This window comes from Sphaerodactylus townsendi, linkage group LG06 (genome assembly GCF_021028975.2).
Source record: "Sphaerodactylus townsendi isolate TG3544 linkage group LG06, MPM_Stown_v2.3, whole genome shotgun sequence".
Taxonomy (NCBI): domain Eukaryota; kingdom Metazoa; phylum Chordata; class Lepidosauria; order Squamata; family Sphaerodactylidae; genus Sphaerodactylus; species Sphaerodactylus townsendi.
Genome location: NC_059430.1, coordinates 91,099,633 through 91,125,391, shown reverse-complemented (window position 1 = coordinate 91,125,391; position 25,759 = coordinate 91,099,633). Strand labels below are relative to the sequence as shown.

Sequence of the window (25,759 nt, the reverse complement as noted above, 5' to 3'; positions counted from 1 at the left end):
GCCAAGATAAGTGGGGCATGGGGAGGCAGGGTGCGGGGCGGCATGGAGGGGTTGGGGCCCATGGGAGGCGGAGAACTGGGAGTTCGCCCCTGGCTCCATTTTCCCTAGCTATGCCACTGCCTACTCCTCCACATGAGCAGTGGACTCTTACCTTATGAACCAGATTTATTTCCCCACTCCTACCCTTGAAGCCTGCTGGATGACCTTGAGCAATTCACAGTTCTCTCAGAACTCTCTCAGCCCCACCTACTACACAAGCTGTCTGTTCTGGGGAGAGGGAGGAAAGGAGTTCGTAACCTACCTTGAGACTCCTTACAGGAGAGAAAGGCAGGATATAAATCCAAATTCTTCTACTAATATTAAAAGTAATTTGCATTTTAAACATCTGCTGGTCTCTTAATCTTGGGCACTCTGTCATTCCGCACTGCTAATAGAACAACTCTGATTTATATGACATGTCAACCATGGTTAAAACCCATACAGGCAGTTCAAGTGTCTTGCTTTAGGTAAGCATCATTCAGTGCATATGCAATAAAGCATCAGTGTTTAAGCACATGATAATGTCTGCACCACAGCCCAGTACCCACTGGTGCCATAGAGCATTATCATCATAAACTTGGCCACTGTCACCTCTAAACATTACACATAAAACTTGCACAAGTACATTCCACACAATACCAGAATTGTGACTGTGAGTTTTAAGCTAAGAAAATGCTGCATATCATTAGCATAATAGAAAGGTTGAAAGTGCTTGCAGCTCCCATCTGTGGGCTGTGGAAAGTGTTCACTTGAACAACTAGAGGCATAGGTGGGAGGAAAACAGTGGTGGGACTATGCAGCCTGGCTGGGTTTTAACATAGTGGGAAGGTTTGGAAAGGGGGGGGGGGTGGAATTTGAAATGCCCTGCAGTGTTGCGTCTCATCTGCATTGAGTACTGAGATGACAGGTTTTATGTTTCTCTGCCTCAGGCTTGTGCAAGTTGGGATCTTCCAAGTCAAATAGAGCCCACCCAGTCATACATAGTGGCCTACCAGGTGTTTGCTAAGCCATGTCCTTTTGCAACTGCAGGCAGACAAGGATTTTTTTTTTCACTAAATGTCTCTGCTGAGTTGCTTAATATGGATAATGGGCAATAATAAAGAAGTGTAATGTTTACTGTCTGTATTGCTGTGAAGCAATAGGAAAGACTCCTGGCATTCATTAATGAGCAATAATTGCTTTGCTGCAATTTCATTTCAAGGAATGAGAATTATCAACTGTACATTGTGTAAATACAGTGTTCAGTAGTAAATTACCCCACTCTGCTTTTCTTTCTGTCTGATTAGTGCCATTTGGGACTTTTTAATAGGAACACTCCCTTGTAAGTTTCTTGGCTTTAACTGCGGCCTCAGTTTTGCTTAGGAATGACACCACCCTGACCTGCAAATAGCATTTCTGAACAATTTTAAACTTTTCTGAGTTTATTTTGGCATCTCCGGCTCTAACCAACAGGAGTAACAAGCTCTGTATATTGCCATCAGTCATGGAGCTTGCCACTATATTTATTTACTTATTTGTTTAATCTGTACCCTGCCTTTCTCCCCAATGGGGACCAAAGCAGTTTCCTCCATTGTATCTTCACAACAACCATGGAAGGTTGGATAGGGCCAAGATCAGCCAGCAAGCTTCCATAGCAGAATGTGAATTTGAACCCAGGTCTCCCAGATCTGACTCAAAACACTCTAATTGCTACACTACACTATTGTGGCCAATAGCCATTCATTCATCTAGACCCCCTTTAAAACCGCCTAAGTTAGTCATCATCAGAAGAAAATCCCACTAAATGCAATGGAGCTTACTCCCAGCTAATTGTATATAGGACAGTGGCCTACAAATATCTCTAGCTTCAGCTCACTGAAATTAGCTCCCCAGAGCCATTAGTTTGGTGACTTATCATTTGTGAACATTCCATGTTTTAAAAACAGTATCCTAGATCTCTGGATATCTGGAGTAATATGCTGCTGGCAGAAAGGGGCTTGGATGAGCAAAGGCAACACTACTGAAGCTGTGGAAGTAAATTGGCCCCCAGTTGGCTCTTACATCTGGGCCTACCATCTAACGTGACTCTCCGCCTCCCTCTCTCTTTTCCCGGGGAGAATTTTAAAATTGGGGTTGGCGGACGCCTCTTTTACTGCTATCGCTGTTTTAATGGTTTTAGTAACTTAATTTATATTTTTGTGTTGTACACTGCCCAGAGCCCTTCGGGGATGGGGCGGTATAAAAGTTTAAGTAAGTAAGTAAGTAAGTAAGTAAGTAAGTAAGTAAGTAAGTAAGTAAGTAAGTAAGTAAGTAAGTAAGTAAGTAATAAATAAATAAATAAATGCTATGAGTGTGAAAGTAGAATCTGAATAGTGCATGTGGGTAGCACATGAATATGCATGTTTCTTGGGATATGTGCAAACCACTGTGTGTGCATGTCTGTGTGAGACAGAATGGACCAGGTATGAACAAATAAGAAGACATGGACATAAAAAAGGTATTACACACAAAAATGTGTATCTGCAAATATGCATTGCTCTTCGCTTGTTCGTGCATGTTTGATAAGCAACAGATGTTTTAAGAGCAAAATATTGCTGCATCAAGTTCTCAAGACTGTGCTTTGTTGCTGGCACAGTTTGGCAACAACCCTTCCTCTGGGCCTGCTCCAGTAAACTTGTATGATAAAATGTCTAAATGCTTCTTCCTGGCCCAGCAACAATACAGTACTGTTATGACTCAGCAAAACGGAAAGTTTTCAGGTTGAGAAAGCAAAGCAAGATCAGGCTTGTATTTTGTTGTCACAGGCATGGAGGGACAATGCACCAGGTCATAGAATTTTCTCCCTGTCAGCTCTTGCACATCTAAAGGTGGCAGAAAAGACATTTGTGGTGCATTTTACAGCCCTCCGTTCAGGAAATAATATATTTTGGGGTGGATTAAAGGTTTCAGATTTGGAATGGTTGCATTTAAAAGCCCTCTGTATTCACAACTCAATTTTTCTCTTGAAGACCTAAGAGACAGGCAAGAACATCACCTCAACACATACTGCGGGTTCTGTCAGGATCAACCTCTTCCCCACTCCCACAACACAGCATTAAAAGTTCTGCCTTCCACATTGTTGCCACAGGGATGCTTGTATTCATCACCTCTGCAAAGGGCTATTGAATCCAGGTCTGTCAGAGGAAAAATGGGCCCTAGAACCAGCTGTTGACATTTACGTGATTCACGAGCCCAGGTACCCATCTTGTTCTTTTCAGTGATCTTTTAAATTAATCTAAAAAAGAGAATTCGAAGCCTAAAATAGTTGTGGCTTGGAAAGCCACAATGCTGATTAGATTGGAAAGCCACAAGGCTGCTTACTACACTTCCTTGGAAATTTCGTTCTACTGTTCTAAGGAAGACTGTTAAATGTACTGTAGTTTCCAAGGCAACTGTAAACAATGAACACACAAACCATCTTATTTCCCATATGTAGTCTAGCAAAAGGTTGTATTTTTGAAATAAATGACATGGAAACATAACAACTAACAGATGACAACCGTAAGAGATCTAGTGTACAATTTACAAGGCATACGTTCTCCTGAATGGCCACCAAACTCTCTTTAAAGGAATTTAGATGAACAAGGTTCAAGAAAAACTCACCTGGAAAAATCGCCTTTTGCTTCCTGTGAAATGACAGAAAGGGAATAGAGGGAGGGAAATATTATTTAACATGTATACAAAATGAATAAATAAGCATTTGTATTTGTCTTCTAGACATATTAGAAATTTTTCTTATTTTAATGAACTGAACTTCACATTAAATTATCACCAGAGAGTTTACGTTTTTTTTTGGTACTGGAGCCCCCTGGTCCCTAAGATAGTTTAAATTTATAAAGAAGATTGCACCCTCTGAAAGTCTGACTGGTTAAGACATAGTTAATGATGTTAAGAGAGCCTGGATACAGACTCTATCTTACGAATCTAAGAAACGCTTTGCAGAATCAGACCAAGGCCCCTTCCGCACACGCAAAATAATGCGTTTTCAAACCACTTTCACAACTGTTTGCAAGTGGATTTTACCATTCCGCACAGCTTCAAAGAGAACTGAAAGCAGTTTGAAAGTGCATTATTCTGCATGTGCAGAATGAGCCCAATAGATATCCTATTTTGCAATCTTTGCAAGAATCCCAGTTACCTGTGGGACACCTAGGTAATCACTGAAAACCGGCCAGTAGACCATGGCCCACCTCCTGCTAACTCTTGTGTTAAGCCATAGTACTCATTTTAAAACAGCTCTACACAAATTTAATTAAATGTTTCTAACTGACCAAGAAGCTTTTCAAAATTACAGTTCTGTGAGCAGGCATGTGGACTTCAAATATATGTTCTGAGGAATGGCCCAAAACTACACTTCCCAGTATTGTTTGGAGGCATTTAAGACCAAGCCCAGGCTGCTCACCTTTAGGGAATACGAAGTTACTTTAGGTAATCATTAAGAGATTGGAAGAGATCTGGTTCTTTCTTTTTTCTTTCAGTCTAAAGGGATGCCAGAATAAGCTAAAATAGGAATATGTGGGTAAGCAAGACAGTAAAACATTTTGGAGGCTAATAATGACTGTGGACTAATTTACTAAGCTGAATAGAATCATGTTTGTAACAAAACAGTGCCCTAAAATTCTGGTGCAGGTACTGCATAAAGTCAATGGTTCATGGTGTGCTTGTCTTTGAAAGTTTGATTTCACTATAGCTAAATGCAAGCAGAGATGTGCTTCTATCAGGGTTTGGGATCGCTTTTGTAAGCTACATACCGTTGGGACAGCTCAGTTTCTGGTTCTATTTTCCTTTGGATGCAGTATCCTTTTGTAACACTTGCCCTTCCTAAGCAACCACTCCTGGGAGCATCAAATGGTTGTTTTAGATATTTCACTAGTGAGAACATTGTGATGAACTCAATGCTCAAAACTCAAGACTTTCACTTCCCGAATTGTAACACATTTCTGCGTGAGGCTTTTTGCTATGGGATCAAAGTCAATGTTCTGAATGTTAATAGTGGAGGGTTCTTATCTGAAGAGGTATTGGGAGGCACTGATTCACAGAAACCTCTCACTAGACTAGTGCTAAAGGGCTGTAGGATACACAAATGTCAGGAATATTTCCAGGCCCTTCTGTAGATCTTGTGTATTTCACTAATGAAGTCTGGAAATCTTTTTGCTTCAGGGAATAGAAAAATGTGTAGGCAGCAAACAGTATACCTGCTTCACATATGTAAATTATTCAACAATTCACATCAATGAAAGTTTCTCTAAGCTCAACAGAAAACGCACATTGCCAAAATCTTGTAGTATCTGGCTTTGATAAATCTCCAAAGGCTCGTGGGCACGGGGTTTTTTTGCAGCACAGAGCATAACACAGTTTGAACTGAACTGTAAGAATGTCTAGCTTTGGACTAACTGCATATACATTGAAAGTACCATGTGCCCATGAGCTTTTGAAGATTTATCGAAGCCAGACTGAGTTTCTATTGAGCTTAGAGAAGTTTTCGTTGATGTGGATTGTTGAATGATCATATACTTTGACATATATTTATAGAGACTAACTGAGGCAGTAGTTGTCTCATAGTCCCATTTGTAGATTCTGTTCACATGAGTGGTTGAGTAAAGTATTAAGTTGTTCAGTCCGACTGATCACTAGCCATTGTCTGTGCATCACTTAGAAAGAAGTCTTCTTCAGAACAACCATCTGCTTTGGTTTCAGAAAGAAGGGACTCCATCTCCCACTTTGAACAGGAGTATTTACAATATCCTTTGACTAGGCCTGTTGAGAGCCACCATGGCCTCCTCCATGACCCTGACCCAAACTAAATATAGCAAAACAAATCACTTTGCTTGCTGTTACCATTAGTTTACAGGAGTAAAAGGACTGGCCTGACTATCCATCTGTCTATTTATGGCAGGCATAACTCATCAGAGAATAAAGTTAAGGGGCTCAAAATTGGCCACCAGCTTCAGGATGACTGTGGGAGTTCCAAGGCCAAAACTGAAATACATGAGAATAGCCTGGCCCAGTTGAGATAGCCCACCTGTTTGTGGCAGCCATAGCTCATTGGAAAATGATGCTATATGTTTGAAAACTGCTCACCAACCTAAGAATAATGGACAGTGTCAAAAATGAAGGGAATGAGAATACTCTGTACTAGGTTATCTTCACAACAGGCAACATGTAATAAGAGAGCTTGTAAGCAACTGGTCATGTGTCTCTAATGACCAATCTGTCACGTTGACAACACTTTCAGCTAGCTAGATCTACCTCACAGGGTTGTTGTGAGGATAAAAGGGGAACAGGAAAACAATGCATCTTTGGGTCCCATTGGGGAGGAAGACTGGGTATGACATTTGTTATAAATCTAATTTTAACAAAATTGAAAAGATTGTGTCATTTGTCATATAGCAAAGCAGCCTTTACAAAGGGCTGTAATATCTTCAACCAACACAGCAATAATGACAGCCCAGTGCCTGAACAGGGTGTTCTAACTTCTGTCCCACATGTACAAGCACTAAAACAGATAATGCATGTAAAGTGGGGATCATTTACTACTTTGTTAGGTAATGGAGAAATATTACCCCCCCTTCTTTTAACAAAGGTTTGCCATTATACTATTAAAGTACATTCTGTTGCCAAGCAGAATAGAAATGAGAAAGGAGTTTCAACCAAGACTTGAAAATAGATGGAGAAGACATGGAAAAATTAGGCTGAGGGAGAGAAATAGGAATGAGAGAACTGTGCAAAAGGGGGAGAGACATTAAGGAAATGAGAGGGAAAGTTAGTTTTTTTAAAAATCTTGCTACAACACATCAACTATTTTGTTTTGCAAGATTTGGCTGAGCTGGGTGCAAGGAAATCCCAGGGTGGCTTGCCAGGACAGACTGGGAGTGGGGAGGTGGTGGTGCCTGGACTGGTAAGCCTGCAGCAGGGTGGCATGGGTGCCTGTCTGCCAGGCCACACTGGGAACAAGGTGTGTGTGTGTGGGGGGGGTGCCGCAGTGGGCTCAAGGGCCTAATAAGCCTTCTAAAGGAGTTGCATCCAGTCCCTGGGGCTCCTGGGCTAGACAGTTGGAGACAACTACCTTGTTAGTAAGCTGAAGGGTGCCAACTGCTGTAGCATGCTGGCTTGTTTTGCTCCAATGCAGGCTTGGTTCATAGGCATCTGTTAGGCAAATTTGCTTCAGCCTTCCAGAAAGGTGAGTCTAGAACCAGAGACGGAGCAAGGGGGAAAAATTCCCAGCTATGTTTGTTGTGCACTGGTGCGTCCTCTGCCCCTGCTACACCCCCATCCCACCAGGCCCTGGAATACCCCCACCACGCGCCCGCTACACTACTGCAGGGGCGCACACCTGGTGTGTGCCCCTGTCCCATGTCTCCTTGGAGCTACGCCTCTGCCTGGAACATCTTTTCTGTGCTCAGGCTTCCCTGTGCCCCTAGTGGCTGTAGACACAACTGCACCAAAAGGAAAATAATTGGAAAAGCCAGATGAAGTTGCTGGCTTCAAGGGTCCTCAGGCTGACTAGGGCCCTCAAATTTTTCACCCAGCTTCCCTCTCAGCAGTGCTGTCTTTGACCCACCTATTATTTGCAGCAGATCAGCCATGTATGGGATTGATACTGAAGTCCCAAATTTGGCTGTCTGCCTGGGATTGCAAATATGGGGGCAGGAAGGGAGGGATTGTTAAGCATTACCAGACCACAACACAGAGAGTGTTTATAAGCAGGTCTACTCAGAAGCAAGTCCAATTTATTCAATAGGTCTTACTCCCAGGAATGCGTTCTTGGGATTGCAGCTCTCGTCTTCCAATGGTCAGCAATTATATAGTCCACCTTTAATCTCTTGGTTACTGGTAATGTCCTCTGGCCAAAGTTGTCTGTGCACAGGGGGCCCTTCCTGCATATGAACCAAAGCACAACCTTTGTTCAGCAGGGTTGTGTTGTATTACATCTGATTCTTTCTCCTTTCCATCCTGCTCTCCCCTTCTGAAGTAGTTATACTTTGGAGGTTTTACCAGGCTCCTGCTGTAACTCAAATTAATTGATTGCTAAAGCTCAGAGGAAATGTTTGTGTCATGTCTAGAACAGAATTTACAACTGTGTTTGTTAATTCCAGTTAATTGACAATCAATTAACTGGGGCTACAGTGGAAGGAAAAAAACAGTTTCTTCATAGTACCCTTGGGGCTGGCGAGTGCCTTTCTTGCTAATTATATCACAGGGATGGCTTCTAGATAGTTATTTTGTTTTGTTTTTAAAGACTACAAAAGCTAGTGGAGCTTTTCTCAAGCTTGTCTCTGTTTTACAATGGGGTTCTGCAGGCACAGTGGTTTTAAATGGGTTTTAATTCCTCTGGCCACTATATGTGAAAATTGCAAAATGCCACTGATATAATATTTTGTGCCTGTCTGGAGCAAATATGATTCATGAAATAGGATGCTAAAAGTAGGAGTAGGAAAGCTATGTTTGTTGTCCCTCCCTTGATATATAAAATAAAAATCAACAAACTCTTTTCCCCTTGGAAAAAAAGTGCAAAATCTTTGTTTTGGGTGGACCTTCAGATAGACAAAACACCCTAGAGCTGGGTACCCGAGATGGGAGGAGGGCGCAGTGCTTCTGTCTACAACACTAAGGCAATACCACACATTGCTAACAGTCCCCAGGCAAAGAAGTAGAAAGCTAGGGAGATGCTATGATCCCAAAGTAATCATCCTGGGTGGAACCTATATTGATTTTAAGCAGAGGTGAGAGCAGAGCACATACCTTCATTTTTTTAAATGCACATTTATCCCAGAGCTAAGAAAAACAAGCCACCCAGAAGAACTTCCTTTATAACCTGCTACTCTTAGGGTCTCCACAGACATAATAGTTACACATGCTTCAAGTTATCTGCATAATTAAGTCACAGATGAAAATCAGGGTATGAAATAGTGGCTTAAAGAAAGTTGAAAACTATGGTTTGTTCTATGAAATATTTCAGCTAAGCAAGCAAACCATAATTATGCCTGTTCCTGGCCTTTCCAAATTCCAAACTTCCTGCTTGCAAGGAAACAGGGAAATCTTTCTAGGAAATTCCCTGACTTGTGAAAGCTGATTGATGGCTCCATTGTTCTTTTAGAATCCCAGTGAGTGTTAATGTAGCATCAAATTATGGTTGAGGTCTGCATGATTTGGAACCTACCTTGGCAAATGTAGCCTATCAATCATGTATGATAGCTCAACATGGGTTAAAAAATGTTTGCTTGTTATCTCCCTCTGCAAAAAAGGGGGGAGAGGGGCTATTGTGAAGACCTACACAACTGGTAAGCTTTGTATCGCTTGGTGGGTCACAAGTTATACAAGGATACTCTGGAGAATCTGCACATGAGGGGAAAGGCTGTGAATAAAGAATCCATTGTGTATTTTTTTCTTCTTTCCCTGGCAGGAAATCTGTCCTGAAAGCAACAACTCCGGATTGAGTACATGATGCTGGCCTTCTAAATTGTCTTAACAAAATCAGACAACTAGCAACCCAAATGAACCCAACTACTGAAATAAGTAAAATACTAACAGCTGCAGCAAAAGGGTAATCCCTTTCTGTGTTTTTTCCTATTGCAAAATAGATCTCTTCTGCATGGAGACCATTGTCCATATTGCTCTCACTGGTGGTGTGAATACAGAGACTTTTGGAGTGGGAGCAAGGCATCCACAGATAAGTTTCTCTGCAGTGTCCTGGCCTTGGCTCTCCACAGTTGCCACACCACTGCATTTTTTCAAGCTTAAAAAAAGCAGTAATAACCAAATTACAATACCATTATAAAGATTTCTTGCAACAATGTGCTAGCTCCCAGCTTTAATTTTTTAAATAAAGCCTCCAGCTCTTTTTCTGCAGCCTACACTTTCCCCCTTAAAACTCCATAACTACAAGAGTTTGAGATTTACTTTGAAACATGATGAAAGCTGGGAGCAAGAGCGCTATTGTAATAATCATTATTATACCATAGAAATGCTATGGCGGTCTGTCAGTTACTGATTTTTTTAAAAGCCAAAAGAAAGTATGGCCGTTTCCACACGGGCATTAAATGGCGACCTGGAGACGGCAGGGCCGAAGTACCTAGGGAAACAGCTATTCGCATCGGGGCATGAAGCTGTAATGCAGCCGCCACGCCTCTTCGTACAATCTGGCCGCCTTGAAGTCGGCAAGTTTTCCCCAGAGCGCTTCCCAGCGCTCTTTTTGGGGAAACGCCGCCGTGAAGCTGCTGCCGAGCGAATGGCAGCGTTTCATCGGCGCGCTTCCCCACCCGGCATTCTTACCTTGTCCCCGGAACTCGATTGCTGCCGCCGGTGGCCTGGGGACACGATCTTCTGCCCTGCGCTGTTGGAGCAGGCGCCGCGAGGGTTAGGGGTGTAGTCCCTGTATTCGGCGACGCCGCCAGGAGGCCCGGGGACATGCCGGGTCCGTCATATACCGGCGCTCCGTGGTGCTGGTTGCCCGGCTGTTCCCAGGACCGTCCGTGCGGACGGTCCCAGCGTTGTCGGGTGGGCGTCAGAAACGCCAACCCGGCCGTTTCCGCCTTCGTGTGGAAACGGCCTATGTTTGTGTGTGTGTGTGTGTGTGTGTGTGTGTGTGTGTGTGTGTGTGTATGGGGCGGGGGGAGGGTGGGTAATGGCTGCAGCAGGAGGTGTTGTAAGGAAAATGACTCCTGCAAAAATTCACAGCACCACATGTCCAAGTGTGCTTTGACACCACTCTTTCGAAAAAGACAGTACCATACCCTGGCTGGGGAAAGACTGTACCAAAGTCAGAGGAACACACAGAAGCAAGAAAAACAGAAGATTTCACATGGCTATTTCAGAAAGAAGCACTGCTATAGGGATACATCCATGTGGAGACAGTCATGGGCAGTGCGGTGATTCTGAGTCTCAGTCTTGCAAGTCTTCCCCATGTCAGCATACATGACCCAATGTCATGTTTAGACCAGGAATTCTAGCAGCTTGCTCCCTGCTGAACTAGTGGATCGCAGAGGGAAGTAATGCAGCAATTAATAGATCTTGCAAGAGGCACCATCTCAATCTGTACACACACACATGAGCAGAGGAGCCAGCAACTGTTCTTAGGCCTTGTAGAAAATTAAAACACTATTCTTTACATATGGTATCTGCAACCTGGTTCTTTTAAAGGGCAAATGATAAATATTGATACATAACAAACATCAAGTGATCCAATAGTGATCTTACCGGTATGGATGTATGTAGCTGAAGTCAAAAGACAAATTCTACGATAACCTCAGTTGAGCTCCTTCTTCTTATGAAAAAAAATAAGAGCATGCCTATGTGGAAAGAAATGGCTTTTTGAGCTCTTCCAGCAATAAGTCTTCTCTCCAATTTACGTTACAGATTTCTACAGCCCACTTGAGCTCCTAGTTCAGAGCTTGTATAAACTCACACCTCTGTAACTTACAGTTAAACTATTCTTTGGTATCTTAAGGAAGTTGGTTATGTCTCCTATGTTATATCACACAGATGTAACAGTGTTTGGGGATGGAGAAACTGCCATTTGGATTTTCTGTGCTAAACCCCAAAATATCTCAGTGTACTCCACAAATAAGAAACCAGCAAGCGATAACCGCTCCTCTCCCAAAATATTACGGAGACAAACTGTAGCTCTGCAATGATTCTGGGATAAAACAAACTTACTCCAAGACAATAGTGCACAAATATAACGCCAGCACACAAAACTAGTGACCACATATTAGGGGAAGAGGGTTCTGGCACACAGCCAGAATCAAGCCTAATCTCCCCACCACCCCATGGGGGGAATCTTCCCTGTATTCAGTTCTTACACCAACTCACACCTCAAGGAAGGTGGCTCACATCTGAAAACGACATTTTTACAGCAACTGTGTTTAGCATGTCTTGACATTAAATAACTCTTCTGGGAGTTAGTCAGACCTTCCAGAAACCATGGATGGTACACGCGCTGAAATTAGTGACACTTGGACAGAGCTTTGATTTCAAGTTCAACGTTTGTCTAAAATAGTGCACCCCACAGCTGTTCCGGTTGGCTGGAGGCCAGTCATTGTTTGCCACACCTTGTTATGGCTAAGGGCCTTCCAAAGCCTTATACCACACATAACGGTTTTGTGTCAAGGGTCTAGTATCTGAGAAATATTGGATTTTACTTCATGACACAAAGGCACAAGGTCTCCAGCCAAAGATCCAATTGGTTATTTCAAACCAAGAACTATAGCCTTTTCCACTTTAGCATCTGACAAGTTTATCTCTGCCTTATTTTCCCTTCCTTTGTTATGCTCCTCAGGTTTCCTTCCCTCTGGGCTACTACCCATTCCTGTTTCTTGGCCATCGTAGGCTAGCAGCCTTCTCATGTCTTTGCCAGTTACTCTTCCTGTACTCAGCCTTCCCTTTTGCTCCTTTCCCATCTTTAGGATCAAAGCAATTAAGCCATCAGGAGTCAGGGTCCTTCCTACCTGCCCTGACAGTTTGTGACATTTGGGCAGCTCAGCCAATCACTGCCAAATATTTCACCATCATGACTCCCACAGAAGAATCTTTAAATAAATCACCATCACACAATCACCGCTGAAATAATTTTTTACTTTTTGGCCTCTTGGTATTTTATAGTTGAATATTTTCCACTCCTGGCCTCCCACGTTAAAGGCTGGAGCTGTGAGGGTTTCTCTGTTGTTCTAATGGAGGGCTCGAACCTCAAAATGATTACTTTGCATGCCCCTGTGGGACTTTCATATTCAAACCTTTTGACTGAATTGTTTTAACTCTCCTGGAAAGAAAAACAGCACAAAAATCCTGAGATCTAAAATTAGATAAACACAATAATATATGCCAGGCAAGAGAAAGGACACGCCTCATTTGACAAGCCATAATAACTGCTTCATCTGCCTCTGGCAACTCCGAAGCAACAAACTGCACCCAGGTGCTCTGTGCAGCCCTCTCCAGCTGTACCAAAGCCAGCCTAACACCTCGCCTCATTTTGCCAATAAAAACCCATTTCAGCCACTCTCAGAAGAGCATTTAGGACAAAGAGGCTTTCTTCCTTTTACTCTTCCCCATTTGTGTGCCAGTTGCAGGGCTTTTGTGTGTGGATAAATTGTTTAAGTAGTGTGGTTTCGCTAATGAGATGCATCGATTAAATATAATAAAATCCAAGTGAGAACAAGACAAAAAAAAGGTTGTGTTGACTTGGGGATAGACCACATTAGAACCACATTAGAACTTAGTACCAGCAGGGTTACCTAGTTATATTTAGCTTTGCACTGTCTATTCTGAGTGATGGCAGCTCTTTACAGACTCAGGCAGTGGTAGGCATTTCCCAACACTTTCTGCTTGGGGCCCTCAAACAGGAGACAATCACAGACTGGATGTTGTGGGCTCAGAGTCAGCCAGTCAGGAGTCCTCTGATGAGGAGCACTGGCAGGATGACTCCACTGTGCCGGAGCCCCAGTCAACTGGGCCTCAAGCACAGCCAGAAGCCTCACAGGATGCAGACAGAGCAGGCCCAAGTCAGGGATTGGAAGGCAGAGTGTTCCCAGAAACATCTCCAGCCACTGAAGACCAACCTAGCAGTCCATCCAGCTCACCTGAGTCTGTGAGGCAGCTGAGATTACATACCCAAAGGAACTGCAGTCTAAAAGGCGCAGTACACATTTGGAAGCCATAAGGCAATGAAGAGAATGCTGTGAGTCTGCTCAGGATCAAGACTGAGCCACAGCACAGACATAGCTGCTTGCAGACAGCCTTCGTTTCCTTCTATCTGAGCACGTTGAGGCCAGCAAGACACCTGGGGCAGGGACAAGGCCAGGGAGAGTGAGCTTCTCCTCGGCCCTTGTCTCTGCTGCCAGTGTCTTGCCGGACTCGGTGGCACTTGGATGGAGGAAAGTCCTAGTGGTGCTGAGGCTGGCAAGACACTGGGGCCAGAGACAAGACAAGGAAATTAGTTTGCCCTCTTGCCTGGTCTTGTCCCTGCCCCCAATGTTTTGTGGGCCAGCCTTGGCACGCACCTTTGAACAAAAATATGATTTTTAAAGGCACCAAAAAGATTTTTTGTGGTAACATCAGCTAGGGCTATAGTGACCATCCATCCCGCTTTTGGCGGGACCGTCCCGATTTCTACCACTTTCTCCCGCGTCCCGCGGCACTTTTTAAAAGTCCCGATTGTTGCCCAATCTCCCCCTCCTCCCTTGCCCTGCCAGGGAGTCCGAGACAGGGCGCCCGAGAAACCCTCTTGCCCGTCTGGGACGAATGCTCTCTCCTTCTTGCGCTGTCAGCTAATGCTGAGGAGCAGCCGAAGAGAGTTATCAGGTGTAGGAAACAGGAAGGAACGCATCTTCAGAAGGCAGTGCGGCAGAACGAGAGGCTGCCGCACTGCCTTCTGGGGCGTTCCCCTGTTTCCCGCCCTGTACTCTTCAACCGAGGCAGGGCAGCCCCTCCCCGACTAACTTGCACTAGAAGCTAGGGGCATAGGGCCGATGAGGACATCTGGGGACAAATGTCCCGGGCGGGACTCCTCGCCATGGGCATGTGAGGGGCGGAAAATCGCCCACTCACCCCCCTCTTGTTGCGTGTGTTGGTCTCGGTGAAAGCGCCGTTCATGTCTGAGGGGTGTGTCCAGGCTGCTGCCCGAGTGACGGGGAGGCAGAGGGGGCGGGCCTTCCAGCAGATGCAGCCCAGCCCAGGAGAAGAGCAGTTGAAGACTGAAACCGAGAGAGCCTCTGACCTGTAATCGACTCGAGAGACAGAGCAAAGCCTCTGCAGCCAGGGAGGAAGGAGGTTTGAAGTAAGCCAGGCTGGCCGCAGCGGAGCGAAGGCGTGGCAGTGGTGGCAGTGAACTTGGTTTCCCCTCTCCTGTGGCTGCTCTCAGCATTTGAACCCGGCTCAGACGGATTCCAGGCTGTCAAGCAGCTTTTGTGCTTTCTCTTCTCCTCCGGCTGGTGGATAGGGGCAGAAATCCAGCTGGATCCTAAACCTGCACTTAAGTTGGAAGGGAATCCCTTTGCATTCAAGATTTACTCCCCAGAGTATTTGCGCCCAGCACCAGAAACGAGAGCAGCTGCTGGGAGGAGTTGGAATTGAGAGAGGATGCAGAGGGAAGCCCCCCAAGGGCTTGCATTGTGTTGGGATTGAATTTGACTAAAGACTTCCCCCTTCCCTGTCTTGCCTTGTTGGGCATTGTCTTTTTTATTGCATGTATGCTACTTGCAAAATGCCCATTTTTGTGCCTGCAACTTCCAAAACATCAAGTTACACTGGGTATACGTGTGCAAAAAATTCCAGGGTTGCACCATGTTGCATGGCGGGGGCCCCTCCCTCCTTGCAGATTTACATTATGTTTTGCATTTTGTGCAGCGGTTGCAGAAAGGTTCCCGGTTTACACACATTATTACAGGGTGCACATTCCACAGAAAGACTTCGGCTTTTTTTTGCCTGGGGGAAAAAAAACAGGGAAGGATGAGTGCAATGGACTTCTTGCCATTTCATTGGTGATGCAAAGATATGAAGCAAGACTAATTTGGAACCGGGTTGTTACCCCGCTTGGCTCTCCTCCTTCGCTTTTGCAATAAGTTATCCCTTTCTCAGCTGCCTGCCCTCCCAGCTCCTCCCTCCCCTCTAGTGCCTCTGCATCGCTTGGGATCCCTCTTTGCAGGCAGAGACTGGAGACTCCCATGAAACTCAGGGCAAAAGGCAAAGGCTAGGTGAGGGGCAAAGGGGCGTTTCAAAAGGCTTCACTTTCTCATTGGGCATAATGCGTAGGTTTGGCACGTGCTCATTTGGGCTGCTCAAAGGGGGATCTGTGCGCGGGAAGCTGCTTAATGGATTCTACCAGATCTGGGTAACCTTTCGGGGCAGGGGAAGCCTCCCAGCTGACCCACAGCCCAGCAAAGCGGTTTCCAGGTGGAGGACTGGAAGAGCAGCCACGGAGCCCAGCCTCGCCAACTTAGCCGTCCCTGGAGCAGACGGCAGACTCTCATTTTCTCCAACAGGCAAGAATCTGAGTCCAACTGCATTGGGAGGGAGCAGAGAAAACCTCTGTGCATCTGCTCCAGCCTCACTTACTCACAGAAAGGTAATCTAAAGCTACCTGGCAAAGTGCCTCCCGTGCTGATCTTGTGGGAGCTGCTTGGGAAGGTGATGAGGACTTTAGATTCAAAACTACCATTCTGGGCATGTAGAGGTGTTCAGCTGCCCCCCCCCCATCCCCCCCCCATATCTTGATGTAAATCCTCCCAGGCTTTTCAGAGATCATTACAGGGATCCCTTATGTCTCCCTGAGGAGGAGAAATGCAGCGAGGGGGAAGAGAGAGAGAGAGATCCAAGACCTCACTCAGCAACCGGCAGAGCTTTTTTTTCTGGAGGTTGTAGTTGGTCCCACATCCCCCCCTCCCTTTATGCTTTCACTCCTATTCACCTGGCAAAAGTTGATCAAGGATACTGGTCTCCCATTGCCATGATTGCTATTTCTTCTGCAAAGGAAGTGTAATGCGGGGGCGGGGGGGGGGAGTTGCATTAGCCCATCATCCACCAGGAATAATATTCCATAGTGTTGCCTGGGGCAGAAATAAGCGCTGTCCTCGCTGTGCATGTTTTGAGTGTGTGGTGTGTGCGATGGCACTCCTCCTCTTTTTTCCCTACTATCAGGCAGCAGTAGTGTCCTGCCTTTCCCTCCACTCATCCTTCTGCACACACAGCCAGAACTAGTAAAATGGCCTTTTGGAAAGCCTGTTGTTCTTCCAGAGCCTCTAGAAACCCAATTCTTGAACAAATCATGCCTGACTCTGACATGAGGGATGAAAGGTTTAGTAACAGCTTAAGAACATAAGAACAAGCCTGCTGAGACTGCAGACCAGAGTCCATCTAGTCCAGCTCTCTGCTACTTGCAGTGGCCCACCAGGTGCTGCTTTGGGAGCTCCACATGCAAAGATGTGAAAGCAATGGCCTGCTGCTGCTGCTCCTGAGCACCTGGTGCTGCTAAGGCATTTGCGATCTCAGCTTGAAATCTCCTCTCCAAACTAAAAGAGGTCCCAAAGCAGCTGCAAGCGCCTCATATTCTCATGCTGTCTCTCTCTGTCTCTCTTTCTCTGCTACTCAATGATGACGATTATCAGTGATAACTAAGAATGATGTAATGTGGGATGATGATAGGAGTGATAATGATGTTAATGTTAAAAAAATGTGCCTAGTTTGGTTTTAAAAAAGAAAATGGAAAAAAATATTTCTGTAGCATTGCAGCCGGTGCAAGAAGTCACCTTCAGGCTTATGATACAGGAAAGCATTTTAGCTGTTTTGGGAGAGGAATTGATCTTTTAGAGGAGTGCATTTTGCATTTAGTTTTGTGAACCTTATCTTTTACTGTGTTCTTATTTAAATATTAACTTTATATAGAAATAATAAACTTCACTTTTCGGGTATGTCATTTTTTTAATATTTAAAATGGCTCATTAGGGCAGCTTAAACCAGTTTGTTATATTATTTGAATCCGACCTCACCAGAACTGGATTTATTTAAATTATTTGAATCCCACCACTGCTGCCCTAGATTCCTCTGTCTGGCAGCTGGAGAGCTAGGAAGAGTGGCTCTCATCTCAGAGACCAGAGAAGCGGGGGGCAGGCAGAGGCGGCAGAGGGAGTGGCTGGCCTGGCTTCCTTGTTGCCCCCCAGCTGCTCTGTTTGTTTCTCTGCTCACACCCGTGCTGGCAGTGGATCCTGCCTTAACAAGGTCCCCTATATCTGAAGCTGCCTCCTCTCAGCTCCAGTAGGATGGGGAGGTCCTCCTCCCTGCTATTTCCAGTCTGTAACTCATCAAGAGATGGAAGGGAGGAGTTTTGGACTCCAGCTGTATCACTGGCAAACTCTTTTAAAAACTTTGCTTAGTAGGAGAAACCCTATTTTCAGCAAGACTGGGAAGGCCAAAGCACTGCCTGTAGATGTTCAATAGTTTCCTCTCTCTGATACTTCCACCCCTTCCCACCGTCCCCCCACCGCAAGCCACCCCTTCTCATCTCCCCCACCCCTACCTATCCCTTGCCACCTTCTCCAATCCCTACCAACCCTTGCCTCCCTCTCCCCCCCCCCTAGGTGGAGGCTGGCATCGATTATGAGGGGTGGTGATTTTCAGGGGTGACAGTGCAAAAAATCATTGAGGGATTCATATTTTCCAGGCAGAGTTTTTGTGCCACTGTGGTGCCACAGAACATGGAATGCAGGATTATTGTGTTCAAAGCTTATGTGGGCTAGGAGTTTCAGCTGTGATGTACCTAGTGATGATTTTGGGATGACCAAGTGCAAAAGTCATCAGGATCCATGAGGATCCATATTTTTCCAAAGCAGGTTTTGTGTTTGAATGCAGATAGTATTGTAATATATATTTTTTAGAGATTTCAACATAAGTACAATTTTACAAATATAATACATTAAGAATTATGTAGTAGTATTATTTTTATTCTTTGGCATTATTTCTCATTTGAGTGAATTTTTTTAGTAGATTGCAGTAAATGCCGTTTAAAAGATAATGAAAATTTTCACAAGAATTTGTTAAATTATATTTCACACATAAAATGGCTTCTTCAAAGTCTCAGACACTTAATTTGTGATTTCCTTCTGATGATGCACACTTTATTTACATGTGTACATGAAATCCCACTGACTTCCAACTATTTTTTGCATTCTATTAAAATTTGTGTTGCTCCATATAGACCAAATTTTTAATCAAGACTACCCCTCGTCAATGGAGTGTCCCTCTTTACCAATGTTTACCAATGTTAAAATCTGGTCACCTTAGCTAGGGCGCCCCCAGGCAACTGGCCCCCAGAGCAAGAGCCCCCCCCATTGTCCCCTCACTACACCCCTGGTGCCATGGAAGCTTGCCAGGGGGCTCTCAGCCTTAACTCTGGTTAGTATTTGGGTGGAAGACTTCCAAGACTTGTGACACAGAGGCCAGCAATGGCAAACCACCTCTGAACACTTCTTGCCTGAAAAACTCTACAAGGTCTCCCTAAGCCAGTGATGGCAAACCTATGGCACAGGTGCCAGAGGTGGCACTCAGAGCCCTCTGTGGGCATGCGCAAACAGAGTCATCCCCCCCCCCCCACACACACACACATCTAGGCTGGCCTGAGCCACTGGGCTCAATTATTAGCATTAAACCAAATACTTAGTTTTGGGGAAGCAATGTAGGTACCGTATATACTCGCCTATAAGCCGAGTTTTTCAGCCCTGTTTTAAGGCTGAAAAATGCCCCCTCAGCTTATACATGAGTCACTGCTTACCAGCCGATTCTTCAGGCCTCTGCCGAGGCTGGGGGCGTGGCCGGGACAACCTCCCTGTGGCTGCATGCCCTCCTCTGAGGGTGAAGGGGAACCCTGGCTGGCTGGGCTTCCTCAAACCCAGGGAGGCAGAGGGAGCTCCTTATTTGGGCAGTGACTCCCTCTGATGTCATTGCCCAAATAAGGAGCTCCCTCCACCTCCAGGCTGGGTTTGAGAAAGCCCAGCCTGCCAGGAGGTGGAGGGAGCTCCTTATTTGGGCAATGACATCAGGGGGAGTCACTGCCCAAATAAGGAGCTCCCTCTGCCTCCTGGCTTCCCACCTTCGGCTTATACGGGAGTCAATACATTTTCCCAGGTTTTAGTAGTAAAATTAGGTGCCTCGACTTATACAGGAGTCGGCTTATACATGAGTATGTACGGTAACCCTGTTAAGTGCTGTTAAGACCCACTGATTTTCATGCGAAGAACTAAAGCACGATCCTTTACCTGGGAGTAAGCTTGGTTGCTGGCAATGGGGCTTGCTTCTGAGTAAACCCTCCTAGGGTCGTGATTCACCCATTGGAAGAGTTGCATGGTTGCTTCAAAGGAAAACCACTGACTACCACCAAGCTTACTCCCAAGTAACACACACCTTGGAGTCAACCGTTTTTTCTAAACTAAAACCTCAGTATTCAGGTTAAATTGCCATGTTGGCACTTTGTGATAAATAAGTGGGTTTTGGGTTGCAATTTGGGCACTCTGTCTCAAAAAGGTTTGCCATCACTGCCCTAAGCCTTGACTTGACAGCAAAAAACACAAACAAACAAACAGCAAGAAGGAGCAAAATGGGGACTGTCTTATTTGAAGTTATTTATAAGCTACATTTTCTATTATGCCTGAAGCATATTGTCAAAAAATTAGAACATACAACTCTCAGTAAAATCCTAATTGTTCCATAACAAAAAAAGTCTTGGATAACTCTTCATCTTCAAACATATGAATCCTGCACCTTAAATTTTCCTTGGAATACCTCCCAAAGGTGCATAACAGCTCAGTCCTCTGCAGAGCTAAACCAATCATAGGCCATTTCCCCACTCACCTTTTGTTGCGCGCTACTCTTGCCAATTAGCGCGGGGTCCAGCGGCACTCCCCACTACAGGGGCGGCGACAATGCAGCCGCCCCTATTCTGCCCCTCTCACACCCCCTCAGCGCACGTCATTTCTGCTCCTCTTTTGAACAGAGCCTTTTGGATAACCCCACACAGAGCGCGGGGCAGTGGGGAAGGTGGTGACCCTGGGCTTTCAATCTTCCCGCCACTCTGAGTAACGTGGACCCTCCCGTCCAATCAGGCGAAGGCAGGGCATGCGCACTGCGCGCACATCATTTCTTCCCCCATTTTTTTTTTACCGAAAGCCAGGCATCTGCTCGCAGCTTTGAGCGCAATCATTTTTCTGCGCATCACAGAACAATCAAAAGTTGGCGTTGATCTAACCAGCGCACATAACCCCACGTCAATAAGTAAGTAATGAAAAGAAGCATACTGCAGTAGTCCACAACTACGGACCACCAGAGCAAAAAAAGAGAAAACCCCACAGTGCCCAAACAATGTGTCTCCTCTTTTGGACTAGTGCACATGGGTTCATCAGCATGGTTTTTCTGAGCAATTGCGATTTTCAGAGCAATTGCGAACCAATGGCAATTTTCATAAAGTGAATTTTGAATAACTTCCGGGAATGCCCGCAAGGTTTTAGCGGCATAGTACAGTAGCCAATCATAAGCCTACAAAAGTGACAACTGTGCGTCATGACGTGTTTTCTCCGCTCCTTTTTTAAAAAGAAAGGTTCGGCCTCCGAAACGGCACACAGACCAATCGGAATGGAGACCCACCCTGCCCATCAACGCTTAACGTGTGGCCGTGGGGGAATGCAACGATTCCAATGCCGCGCTAGAAACCGTGGTTTACAGAAGGGGCCGCAGCAGTGGGGAGTGTGACTGTGTGCTCAAAAACACCCGCGTTTTACAAAACCGGTTAGCCTCTGCTTTATTTTTAAAGTGGGGAAACGGCCATAGTTCACTGAAATGAAGGGGTAATTCTCCTTAGGATTGCCCTGTTAGTCTCCAACCCCAAACATGAGTCATGCTTGCTATATTATTGTTACTGGGCTACTGAATTTGCACATGCTTTCTCTCTTGGAAACAGAAGGATGTGGTATGGCTGCTGAGTCTCTTCTTCTCTACCCAATCCCTTCATTCAGCAATTCTCTCTGCCTAGGCAATCAGAGGCAACACCTGTTAAGTCTTTTGACTGGGTCCCACACCACCTTCCCTGTTCATTCACTAATGAAACATTCTCACTATTCAAGCATGGGGAAATAAAGCAGCCTCCTTATCAGGTACTTTGCGTTATCTTTGGGCTTTTTATGTGCATGAGCCTCCCAGTGGATGCTGAGAAGATTCTTCTCTATGGGAGCTCATTTCTACTCCTCCCCAATATGAGTTCAGTCTTTGAAGTGATGTGTTGCCCTTGTAGCAATTTGCTTTGCGAAATTATTATCGCAATGGATCACTTTGAAGATGCTGCCAAACTGACTTCTATATAGAAGACAGAGAAAGACAATGTTTGTAAAAGAGTTGCAAGTAGAAGGGAAAGAGGTTAAACTCCGATGTTATGCACACTTCTGATGATATACATGTATTTATTTTGTTCAAAAAGACTGAGACAGGGTTTTGAAGGATTAGTTAATCAGTGTGGGACTTTGAACAATAACTCCCCTTGCCACTTCTCCATATGATTCTAAGTGGGGCCATACCTATCCGAAACATAAAGATGAATAGGGACTACAATTTTTTCCAAGTCTGTGTGCAAAGCACCAGATGAAGGTAGGTGATAAGAATACTTTGCATTTTGTAGTACTTTTGAGCAATCCAGGTATTTCATGTATATTATCTCAGTAATCTTACAAGAGCTCAGTAAGAAAGGTTAAACCTACGAGGCCAAAAAAGTAGCCTAACAGTGTTTAAAGAAGTAGTTGACAAAATTCAGAGCAACAGATCAATGGAGAGCAGTATAATTAAGTCTATTTGCATAACAGAATATATACAACTCTACACTAGTGATAAGTAATTTCTGATGAATAATTTCTGCAGCCTAAACACTGGTTGTTGAAAGTCCTTTACCAGGAAATGGCACGCACAAGGTCTCATGATAAGTAGTAAATATATATGGAAGCAGGATGTGCATTTTTTAGTGTACTGGCACAATTCTGCTTTGGTTTGAACTTGGATTACCAGCAGCTATTTATATGTGTCATTTGCTTTCTGTAACACATCACTAAGAAAGCCTTTAGTCCCATAAGTAACTACGATCCCAACTACTTTAACATATGAGAAACATTTTCCAGGGATATAAAAGTGAAGGAGGTACAGTTGACCCTAATTGCTAATTCTGGCCTGGGAAGCTACCGGAGTTTTGGGGGCAGAATGTGGAAAAAGTGGAGTTTGCAGCGGAGCGGGACCCCACAGAGTATAATGTCATAGAGCCCACCCTCTAAAGCAGCCATTTTCTTCAGGGGAATGGATCCTTATTGTCTGGAGATCAGTTGTAACTTTGGGAATTCTCTAGACCATCCCTGGTGGTTCGTAACACTAGTTGATGCTCCCAGATACCACAGCCTCAAATTATATTGCCCCCGGGGCTGCCTTTTTGCAGCTAACTGACACTTGGAGAATCCAATCGTGAATCTTTGATCTCATTAATAGATTGAACCTACTCAATACTGATGGTCATTCAGCACTGATGTTAGGTGTAAATCATAGCCATTATAACAGAGATTCAGGTACACTGTATTTCTAGCTTGAACTCTCTTAGCCATGGCATTACATTAACTCTTCAGAAATTTTCTCTCTCCTCCTCCCACATTTATTTTTCCCAGTAAAAAGCACCCAGACTGTGATTTATTTCACTAGCATTCAAGGGCAGATAACAGAACAGGCCCTATTATTACTTTGCATCACAGGGCCGCTAATTGAGTGTAATACAAGGCCCTCCATTCACAAACACCTTGGGAGAAAGAAAACCAGATAGTTCCCACACTAAAGGCATGGCATCAAGTAACTTAACCATTTACCACTCTTCTCTCAGGAAGGCTTGACGACTGTGAAACAAACAGGGAACCTAATTCTGCCCCTCCTCCAGTTTTTATCATAAAGCCACCCTTTCTCTACCTGAAAGTTGCAGACCCAAGCAACATCCACAAATATCAAACTGCATATTTATGTCCAACTTGCTTATCTTGCAGAGCAACAGTTCTTACATACAAGTAAATGACCCTCTATGACAGGGTTGCATGGCAAAACATCACATCTCTTGACTTTTAAAATAAGGGTGTTCAACCTGCTGTGATAATTTTGCTAGAGTTATTGGAAATGTGAAAAAATGTGACAATCACAAATGCACTTCAAATACTCTGGGACTGCCCCCCCGCAATAAAAACTCGAAATGTATTTAAGAGTTGCCCCTTAAGGCTTGCTATAGAACTTGTTCTCAACATAGTGGCAGGGCAATCCTGTGCAGAGGAATAGAAATCTTTTTTGCCCCCACATCTACTGAAATCTGAAATGAAACTCTTCTTTCTTTACCCTCAGTGTTCATTTTCCTGTTGTGAAATCTTTTTTGCCCCCACAAAAGGTGATTTGTCAGGGAAAACTACAATCACTAAATTTCGCAGAAAGCAGTTTCTCCAAAGCATCCCTTCCAGCTTCTTGTTCCGACTGAATCTGCAATTGTGCCTCTGGACTGTAGGACTTCAAACTGAAGGAGCATTGGGGACAGTCAAATGATTAAATGCTCTTCCATAGTAAAATATTTCCCCCACACAGAAAACAAGATGTCATAGAGAAGGGACCTAACCTGGTCTTTCTCCTAAAATCCAGCATTTCTACATGCAGGAATATTCTTGCAAAGAGGACCATTCTGATCTGGGTTGTGCTACCTGTAATGCTGTGACCTCTGGGTGGTGAAATTCTTGAAGATTTTGGAGGTGGGGCCTGGAGGTTGACAACCCTAACCACCTGTAGGTTTACCATATATGATTATTTATTCATATTTATTTAAAATATTTTATCCTGCCCTTGTACCCAATTAGGACCCTCAAGGCAACAAACATTTTCAAAAATCATACTTTCCCTAAACCTCGGACTAACAGCACACCTAAACAGAGCGGTACCAAGTCACCTCTTAAAAACAGCATTCTCCCCTAGGTTATATCATAGTCTTCAAGTTTAGGACAAGAAGTCCATTCATTAGAGTAACAGAAGCAAAATTCCGGATCCTGTCACATGTTGAAGCACCTGAAAGGCCATATTTCTCTCTGCTTTCTTTAAAAGTTCACTAGTAATGGCAACTCTTTGTAAGTTATCCTAGCAAGCTAGTCAGATCACATACTTGAAGATCAGGAAGGATCTTCTGCTCTTGTATGAACTCAGGAGTTCATTGAGACCTTCCTCTGAGGCCCTTCTCTGGATTTCCTGGTCCAATGGATTTTTCCAGTGAACTCAAAACTAATCTGGGTCTAGTTTTAAAAAGTGCTAAATTAACATCTGGCAGTACCACTCCAAACAAAAAGTCATGTATTTAAGTATTCATAAAACTCAATATCTTTCAAGCTGCCCACTTTATATCCTTATGTTAACAGAAAAGACCCCTCTTTGGGATCCCAAGCAAAGTCTTTTTTTTTTTTTGCAGGGTACCTCTTAATAGTTCAGTTTATGAGATAACAACTCATAGTTAGGATATTGATTTTCCCCCTGGGAAAAAAAAAAGGATGAACCTGCTCTATTCCTGCCAGGCAGCTTAAGGAAAACAGTCCTCCTAACTGCAGCTCTAGCTTAACCTGTTGAATTTATGCTTCTCAAGCCACTATTAAGACTCCTCCGGGGGGTGGGGGAGATCCGATAAGAACTTTAGCTGTTTTAGAACATCAAATAACAACAAAATGCGCATCATTATGTTGAGTATAATATATGAGGGTTTATACATGGCAACCAACAGGGAAAAGTGACCGTGGAAGAATACTTGCAGGCACGGCCCACAGCATCCTAGTCAAGTATGCTGGCCTGAAGGGCTGGTTTTGCCCTTTCTGCAACAGTATTCCCAAGCACAATGCTTTGCTTTTTCCTCGCATAAATCATTCACATTGCAACTGGTTTCTTAATGTGGAACAAGTAAAGAGTAGCACATGGGGTAAGATCACAACTTGGTTCCCTTGATACCATTTGCCCTTAAAGGACGAATGTACTCCTATCTTGGTAGCCCCCTCCTTGGTTTTGTTTCTCTGTCACACTATAGCAGTCTAGATGTTCAACTGGTGTTCCATTTAAGTGATGTTGGGAGCCTGGCAGCTAGGCTCTTGGGAAGTGTGATATGTCCATTGCCATACTGTATGAAAAGGAAATGTGTGGGTTTCTCAGG

General features: G+C 44.4%; 1 protein-coding gene across 1 annotated transcript in view; it reads right to left on the bottom strand.

The window, feature by feature from the left end:
- The window catches only part of FRMD4A (FERM domain containing 4A), a 257,212-nt gene that overhangs the window by 86,369 nt on the left and 145,084 nt on the right, over positions 1 to 25,759 (bottom strand). The window contains exon 6 of the mRNA XM_048501600.1: positions 3,661 to 3,683. Within this exon, the coding sequence (XP_048357557.1) occupies positions 3,661 to 3,683 (23 nt within the window). The remainder of the gene's footprint in view (positions 1 to 3,660; positions 3,684 to 25,759) is intronic.